Here is a 9,253-nt window from a genome sequence, read left to right as displayed (position 1 = left end):
CACTACAGAGTCTCCACCCGGTCCTTTATCCACCACCCGGGGCAGGGCCGGAGGCAGGACCGGCCGCAGCCGGTAAGTGTGGGCTGAGCGGGGCCGGGAGCCTGGGTGCAGGACGGCCCTGGGCTCGGCGTGTGAATCCCACACACAGAAAGCCCAGTCTGGGGGCCCGACCGTGAGGCCAGTCCCCACCCACCCCCCAGCACGGTCATCACTGCCTGGACGGCAGTCAGCACACTCATTTCTCCTGCTCTGAACTCTATGGACCGTGCAGTCCCTGCCCTTCCATGTCTGGCTTCCTTCCCTCAGTGTCATACGTGTGAATTCCATCCATGCTGGGACATGGTCCAGGGTCAGCGATGCATCCTGCATCCCCACCTACGCCCATGAGACAGGGGCTCAGCGGGGCAGGACAGGGAGGGCGTTGGACCCTCTAGGGCACAAGGGTGGACAGGTGGTGTGGGCCTCACAGAACAGCAAGGCTCTTCAGGTTGGTTTAAAAAAAAAAAAATTCCTAGCTACTTCCTGCCCTGAATCACCGCCCCGCTCTGGGAAATAAAACACTGATATTCAGCTAAACTGCTCTATGATCTAACGCAGGAGGCCAGGGGCCATGGAACGTTCAGGTCCAAGCTGGCTTTGCTGTCTGTGGTTCCAGTGGCTGTCAGTGAGAGCTTAGGGACACTGAGTTTAAACAATTATATATTCTTGGCTTCTGTGGTGGATGGAGGAGGCTGAATCCCCAAGCATGTTGGGACCAGGGCTGCCTGGTGACTGGCCTAGGAAGGCTGCCCTGAGTGTGGGGGCAGCTGTCCTGGGGTAACCCCCCCCAATTCATCGGAGCCAGAGTTGCTCGGCCAGCCTTCGGGTCTGCTGTCCCCATGGGTAGAGCTGAGGTTTGCCCAGTGTCCTGTGTCCATGGCAGGCAGAGCTGGGGGGAAGGGTAAGGCTGCTGTGTGCCACCCCCAGACCCACAGGGACGAGATGGGTGCTGGGGGGCTGCAGCTCAGCCCTGAGGAAGACACTCTCTCCCTCTGGCTTTCCCTCATCCTCCACCGTCCCCTCCCTGCTGTGTTTCTTCCGTGCGGCCCGGCCTGTGCAGGGCAGGTGTGTCCCGAGGCTTGGGTTTTCCTTCTGATAAAATGGGAGTGTGGATACTGCTCACCGAGGTTTCACAAACTCATGATGTACTTTTACACGGTGACCAGAGAAAGTTTAGGTGCAGGCCGGACCTCCATTTCATGTCTAGTCCAGAGGAGAAGCCTCACTCTCCTGGACAGGGACATAGATCCAGATCCCAGAAGCACTGGGGGTCACTGCCTGGGAACGTGCCCCCCACCGGGCTGGGCTTGTTGCCTCCTAAGTACCTCCTCCTCCCTCGCGATTTCTAAGAGATGCTGCTTCCCTTCATCAGGCTTTGGGAGAGCAGTGTGATCCTTTCTTTCATACTCATTGTTCCTGTCCAGGGGACCTTCGGCAATGTGGGGAGATGTTTTTGGCTGTCATAGCTCGGAGACGGTGTTGAAGGGATGCTCTGAACGTCCTCAGCTTATGGGGCGGCCCTGCCCTCCTCCCCGGGGGCCCTTCAGCGTGAGATGGGGATGCTGTTAATACACGTGGATCTTATGGCAGGCTCAGGGGCGTCAGCAGAGTGAAGAGAGCCCTTGCTGACAGCTCGGTGCGGGTGGGAGGTGTCCACAGGGAACCTGCCCCCTCAGATGGTTTTGGTCTGGGCTCTGCCTTCCTTTGCTCACTCTGTCAATCAGTGGATATGAGCCTGGCACCCACCAGACAAGGAAGAAATGATGCAGCGAGCCCCAGCCTCCCCCCATCAGCAGCGCCCACCTGGCTTGGTGGTACTTTCTATCTCGGGGGAGGCCAAGGGGTCTCCAGGGGCCATTTGTGTGTGGGGAGGGGTGTACATCAGGAGGCTGTAAACCATAGAAGGGTGTGGGGTGGAGCAGCTTCAAGGTGCCCTTCTGGGTGGCCCCCTGTCCCGCCCCCAGCTTCCAACCAGCCTCCTCCCGAGGGGCTTAGAGGGGCAGGCTGCCCGTGGCCTCGTGTGGTTTGTGCTCTCCTAGGGAGAAGGTGGCCGAGGCTGGAGGTGCCTGGGGTCACCATTGTCAGGGTGGTTCCATGTCTGCTGTCAGAGCATCCCAGGAGCTGCTGTGCCTGCTGTTTGGCAGCTGGTGGGTGTGGGGTGCCCCCTGCCGGCCTCAGTGTGGATGAGCATCCATGGCTCTGAGCCTGTGCGTTGCTGGGACCCCCGCACTTCTGGGGGCCTTTTGGCCCGTTTGTTCCAGAACTGTGTGAGGTCTCCATGACCATGTTAGTAAAAAGTGTGTTTATTTTAAACTGCTATGAGAAGGGCTGGGCATCTAATTTGTCAGCTTCTAGGTGATCTGGCTTAACACTATTGGTTAAGGTTATTTTTATGTATATTTCCTATGGAAGACTTGATAGTCAAGATGGAAAAATGCAGGACAGTAGTTGGGTTTTTTTTTTTTTTTTTTGGCTGTGTTGGGTCTCAGTTGCGGCACACAGGGATCTTCGATGCGGCACGCGGGCTTCTCTAGTTGTGACACATGGGCTCTAGAGTGCGCGGGCTCTATAGTTGTGGCGCGCTGGCTTAGTTGCCCCACAGCATGTGGGATCTTAGTTCCCTGTCCAGGGATCGAACCCATGTCCCCTGTGTTGGAAGGCGGATTCTTAACCACTGGACCACCAGGGAAGTCCCTGGCTTTTGTTCTTGAGAAAGAGGCTGAACATGTAGATGTTCTGATGTGGTTGAGGAAACTTGACTCCCTCTCTGCACTAATGGGCTTTCCCTGGTTCCCAGGGAGAGTCCTCTGGAAAAAGGTGAGTTGGACCAGTTGCCCCTTTGGGCCCAGCTTGCCCTGATTTGGGGGGTTTGCTTTGTGCAGTCACAGCCCCTTCCTCACGTGGCCCCTTGCCACCTCCATTGCCTGTGGGCAGACACACTTCTGTGCCAAGGGAGGGACGGATGGAGTCTGTGTTGGCCAAGGCCAGTCAGCCTGCATCACCACAGCATCCCTGAGATGCCATTCCAGGGGAACAGGGCGATGGGATGGACAGGCCCTGAATTTGGTGGAAGCAGCCACTTCTGGATGAAAATGTAAGAGTGTGATCCGCTTCAGTTAAGTTATAACAAAAGTAAATGCTTAAATAGTGGCAGCAGCAGTGAGTGGGTTTGTGATAAAAAGCCGTACGTGTTCTTTCTGAGGGAGCCTTGCCTTAGTGTTTAGAGCCTGGCTTATATGAGTTCGGAACTTTGAGACTGTCTAGGTTTCTTTTCATCATCTTAGACCACCAAGTAATAGGAAAACAATAAAAGGGCATAAATATTCCAAACACAGCCCTGAGAGATGTTCACACACCTCGCTGGAGCCTTTCTTTCCTGAGCCAGGGGAGGCCCGCATGGCCTTTTCTGACAGCCTTGCCTGTAGGCCACCCCGCAGGGCCCACCAACCTGCCTGGACAGCAGGCAAGGCGGAGGTGGCCGCCCATCTACTAGGAACAGCAGAGGGACGGGAACGTTTTACTTAGTTTGAATCATATAAAATTGTGGGTGTTCAGCCATTTTGACCTATAAAAGCAGCAATTTCAATTTTAAAAATTAACAAAAGGAGTCACATCAGGCATTTTTCTTCATGACCAAATGCTACAGGAATTAAATCAATTGTGAAAGTGCAGTGCCCTGCCTCCCTGGAGCCAGAGCAGCGCCTGGCAGGCAGTGGGTGCACCAGCCCCGTGGGGAGGGACAGGTTTGTGGTGCAGAAACTCAGGTGTCGGGGAAGTCCAGGCCCAAAGACCCTCCCTGCAGATGGCCAGACCTGGGCGAGGGTGTGGCCAGTGTGTGTGTGTGGTTCCCCCCGCAGGGTGTTTTGACAAAACTTGATCCAACTTGAAAAAACTGGGAGATTTCACATAAAAATAGAAATTTACATCTTTCCTTGAAAAGTGAGCATATCAGCCACACTGGCCTGTATTCCTGCTTGGCTCCCCCAGGCTAGGGCTGCCAAGCAGCCTGTGCTCACCTTCCACTGTGGTCCCAGCCCCTTGCACGGGCCTCAGAGGTGAGCCGGTTTGCACAGAGGTGATTGTTTTTGGAGCAAACATTCTTCTGCATTCATGCCTCTACCACAAAGGTGAAAACAGAGATGGACCAAGGGGGCCACTGGCTTCTGAAAAATGGGGAAGCTTCTTTGTGGAAGTAAAGATCATTCCTATGAGATGAGTGGTTCGGCCAGGTGAGGTGAGTCTGGGTCACAGAACGGTGTGTCCTGGGCCTGCTGACCAGTCCCACGCTCGGAGCAGGGCCCTCCTCTCTGTGATGGGGTCTGGGCTCCTCTCCACTGGCCCGGACGCCTTGTGAACCAGGGCCGGCAGTTCCGTGCAGGCGTGTGTGTCCTGGGGCCCCACACAGCTCACTCCCACCATGGCTGAGAGCCCGGCAACTGCGCACCTGCCTAGTCTCATTTCTGCCTACTTTAGGCTGTGTTAGGAAAGCATTTCTAAAATGATAGGAAGGAACCATTTTCAGGAAGGTGCAAAAAATGAGCTGAGGGCCTGCCTGATAATGCAGGTGGAGCAGGCGAGTCTGTGACAGTCTGAGTGTAGCATCGGCTGGTCCAGGGCGCAGGCTCCCTGCGAGCAGGTGGATTCTTGCTGCACTGTGAGACTGGGGGGGTTGCTGCCCACCTCGTTTCATGAGCATTTCCAAGTGTCCAGGGGCCACAGGCAGCAGGTCAGGCCTCCTTTAAGCATCAAGCATGGGATCCTACTGTCTACCTCCTGTTTGTCTCAGCAGGAGCAGGGCGTTTGCAGACTGGCCATTTAAAAGGTTTTACCCTTGAAGCATTAGAAGATGAACAATTTTAACAGCTTGAAACGAGAATGTCTCCTTCAAGTAAGAGAAAGGAGGCCAAGTTGCTGGCGAAAATTGGATAAGGATCCTGGGCCATAGCTGTTACACAGCAGAATCTCCAAGATCTTTAAAGCTAGTAAAGTAACTTACATCATCCTTCTGCTGTTGATGTTGCTCAGAAGAGTTTTTAAATTACCTTCAAAGCTTACAGGTCATTTTTAGTAAAAGTTTCAAGAGACATTTTAAAAAAATTCTCAATGATGGCAAGCCTTCCATTTTTTAATTTGTTCTCTGAGGCTGGGTTTGATTTTTGGTACCAGCCAAAATCCATTTAGATGTAGCTCATCAAGTTACTGATACAATTTTGGTGCAAAGTCAAGTGTGACCATTAGTAAGGCTGATGTTGTTGATGCTGCAAGCTGATGGTGCAGAGAAAGGCCAGGAAGGACCCAGGGTAGACAGAGGGCCTGGTCTGTGTTGTTAAGGCTCTTGTGATGAGGATGTGTTCATGCATTACTTTTGCAATTAAAAGACACACTATGCTCACATAAACTGATGCTGAAGACAGTTTCAATAACATTCTAAGCATCTGTAATCTGTAGGTATTGTGACAAAAGTATGCTAAAATCAGATTTTTTAATAAAATTGATAAAAAATTTTATAAACAATTTTGAGTAACCTTCTAAATAGGCATTAGCATTAATAACCTAATGGTAAAGTTTGTTTAGTTTGTTTTTACTTAGTCCTTAAAAACTGGTGTGGTTTGTTCTGGGGGGAAAAAAAAAAGCTCTCCAAATTACCCTAATTCTGAGAGGCCCTTGCTGGGGAGGTGTACAGGGCCGTCAGAGACTGCATGGGAGGTAGCTGGGATCCAGCTCTGTTACTCCCCTACCAACTCCGACACCGCGGGGAAGGCACTTGGCTTGTGCCCCTCACGCGTGAAAGGAGGCTCACAGTGTGTGGTTCCACGTTGCCCTGAGCTTTCTGATTCCAGGCTGCTTTCTCTTGAAGCCTGATTGCTCACTCTCCCCCACCACCAACCCCCGGAGGCATCACATTCCTCCTTTTCTGCTTGCTCTTAGGGGCCTGTAGGCCTCCCTGAGCTATTGATTGTTGTGGAAATATAAAGGATTCCCTTTCTTTTCTTCCCAGCAGAACTTCCTTCTTGATTTGTCTTTCTCTTAGGGATGTGCCCTAGACTGAGTAGAGTTGGGAGGGAAATAGTCTTGAGAAGTCTGATGATGGAATCCCAAGGAGGATAAAGGGGAAATGCTGGAGAGAAGAGTCATTGGCATCTAAGCTGTTACTGCTGTCAAGGGTGGAAAAGTGAGAACTACTAAAGCATCTGGATGGTGGAGAGGTTGCCTGGGAAAAGGGAAGAAACAAAAGTGATTTTATCAGAAGGCAAAGATGTTGCTGAATATCCAAACATCATTTTTACCTATGCTTTGAAATTCACCCTGGGAAAGGGAGTAAAATCGATTTTCAAATATTTGAGGCCATATGATATGTTCATTCACTGGGAGAAGCCAAAAGTTTATTCACTTGGGTAGAAGCCAAAATATCCAGCAATGGCCTTGCTTTACACAAACTGACCATGTCAACTCCAGTGAGTCGTATACCCTCCTTGGGCTTCAGTTTCCTCCCATCCAAAATGAGGGAGAACTGGCTTAGATCAGAGACCTTTCAGATTGTTTCTGACCCCTCTGACCAAATGTGTAGGAAACACACATCACAATCCACAATATTCACATGCAACTGAGGCAGAACTTTCACCAAACAGTACTTAAAATATACTCAAGATGTTTTCTGTCTGTTTTATCTCTGGAATGCTGGCTGTGACCCATTTAAATTGATTTTCCAGCTCTCTAAGAGGCTGCAACTCACAGTTTGAAAAACACTATATTGGGTCTTTCCAGTCCCCAAATCTGATGATCCCTGTGGTCCTTTGTGCGTGGAAAGGAGAGTTTAGCAGCTGAGAGCTAAACCAATAAAGTTCAGAGCATGGGGTGGTCTCACATGTGGTGCCCAAGGACCCAAGGCAGCAAGCAGGCTTCAGCCACAGCTCACAGCAGAAGCCCGTGAGTCATGGTCACAGATGACTCTCTTTCAACGCTATAAGCATTGTATCCTTTGGGTGGAAAAAGATCTAAGAGATACAGAAATAAAGATTATAAGAGTACTATGAGCAATTGTGTATCAACAAATTGAATAACCCAGATGAAATGGAAAGATTCCTAGAAACACACCCTACTAAGACCAACTCATGAAGAAATAGAAAATATGAATAGATCTGTAACTAGTAAGGAGATTGAATCAATAATCAAAAACCTCCCAACAAAGAAAATTCCTAGACTAGATGGCTTCACTGGTGAATTCTACAAAACATTTAAAGAACTGACACCAGTCCTTTTCAGATTCTTCCCCAAAATTGAAAAGGATGGAACACCTTCTAACTCATTTTATGAGGCCAGCATTACTCCAATACCAAAGCCTCAGACAAAGACACAACAGGAAAAGAAAAACCAAAGACCAATATCCCATATGAATACTGATGCAAAAATCCTCAACAAAATACTAGTAAACTGAATTCAGCATAATAAAAGGATTATACACCATGACCAAGTGGGGTTTATTCCTGGAATACAAGGATGGTTCCACATTATGAAATCAATCAATGTAATGCACCTCATTAACAGAATGAAAGGAAAAAACTACATGATCATCTCATCGATGCAGAAAAAGTATCTGACAGAATTCAACACCCTTTCATAATAAAAATATTCAACAAACTAAGATAAAAGGAAACTACCTCAACACAATAAAGGTCATCTATGAAAAGCCCACAGCAAACATCATACTCAATGGTGAAAGACTGAAAGCTTTCCCTCTCAGATCAGGAAAAGCAAGGATGCAGGCATGCTTTCACCACTTCTATCTTATTGTAAGTTTTAGCTAGAGCAACAAGGAAAGAAAAGGTATTCGGTTAGAAAGGAAAAAAAGTAAAATTATCTCTCTTTGTAGATGACATGATCTTATGTGTAGAAAATCCTAAATATTCCAATTAACTAATAAACAAACAAAAAGCTCCACTAGAACGAATAAATTCGGCAAAGTTGCAGGACACAAAGTCAGCCCCCTAAAATCAGCTGCATTTCTTTACACTTACAATGATCAGTCCAAAAAGAAATTAAGAAAACAGTTCAATTTACAGTAGTATCAAAGAGAATAAAATACTTAGGAGTAAACTTAACCAAGGATATGAAGGATTTGTACACTGACAACTATACAGCGTTGCTGAAAGAAATTAGACACAAATAAATGGAAGACATCTTGTGTTCATGGACCTGAAGACTTGATCCTGTTAAGATGTCAGTACTACCCAAAGCAATCTACAGAATCAGTGTAATCCCTGTCAAAATCCCAATGATGTTTTTCTGCAGAAATAGAAAAGCCCATCCTAAAATTCATGTGCTATCACAAGGAACCCCCATCCCCACCTACAGCCAAAATAATACTGAAAAATAATAACAAAGTTGGAAGTTTCACACGTCTTGATTTCAAAATTTACTACAAAGCTACAATAACAAAACAGTGTGGTGCCGGCATAAAGACAAACATTTAGACCAACAGGATAAAATAGAGAGCCCAGAAATAAACTCTCCGATGTATGGTCAAATGATTTTCAACAAGGGTGCCAAGACCATTCAAGGAAAAAGGACAGTCTTTTAAAAAATGGTGTTGGGAAAACTGGATATTCACTACAAAATAATGACATTGAACCCTTATCTGCTACCATATACAAAAAATTAATTCAAAATGTATCAAAACCTAAATGTAAGAACTAAAACTATTAAACTCTTAAACAATAGGGCAAAAGCTTCATGACATTGGATTTGGCAATATCTTGGATCTGACACTAAAAGCACAAGCAACCAAAGAAAAAAATAGGTAAATTGGACTTCAAAAATTAAAAACTTAAACTTGTCAAAGGACACTATTAAGAGAGTGAAAAGGCAACTCATAGAATGGGAGAAAATATTTGCAAATCAGGTATCTGATAAGGGATTAATATCCAAAAAATATAAAGAACATTTACAACTCAGCAACAAAATAAGTGAACCTAATTTTAAAATAGGCAAAGGACCTAAGTAGGTATTTCTCCAAGGAAGATATACAGATGGCCAATAAGCACATGAGAAGAGCTCAGATCACTAATTGTGATGGTTAATTTTATGTGTCAACTTGACTGAACTAAGCAATGTGTCTATGGGAGTAATTCCGGAAGAGATTACCATTTGACTCAGTAGACAGAGTGAAGAAAATCTGCCCTCACCAATGTGGGTGAGCATCATCCATCCCTTGAGG

The 9,253-nt window shown here is 47.5% G+C and overlaps 1 protein-coding gene across 1 annotated transcript in view; it reads left to right on the top strand.

Moving 5' to 3' along the window:
- LOC103085168 (low-density lipoprotein receptor class A domain-containing protein 4-like) overlaps positions 1 to 9,253 on the top strand; it is a 23,503-nt gene that overhangs the window by 8,602 nt on the left and 5,648 nt on the right. Inside the window, 2 exon segments of the mRNA XM_082931173.1 lie at positions 1 to 72; positions 4,673 to 4,675. The exon segment at positions 1 to 72 is cut by the window's left edge and continues 7 nt beyond it. Of these exon segments, the coding sequence (XP_082787299.1) occupies positions 1 to 72; positions 4,673 to 4,675 (75 nt within the window).

The sequence above is a fragment of the Lipotes vexillifer genome, unplaced genomic scaffold (genome assembly GCF_000442215.2).
Source record: "Lipotes vexillifer unplaced genomic scaffold, Lipotes_vexillifer_v1.1 scaffold987, whole genome shotgun sequence".
In the NCBI taxonomy this organism is placed as follows: Eukaryota; Metazoa; Chordata; class Mammalia; order Artiodactyla; family Lipotidae; genus Lipotes; species Lipotes vexillifer.
This window is presented reverse-complemented; position numbering and strand designations above follow the sequence as displayed.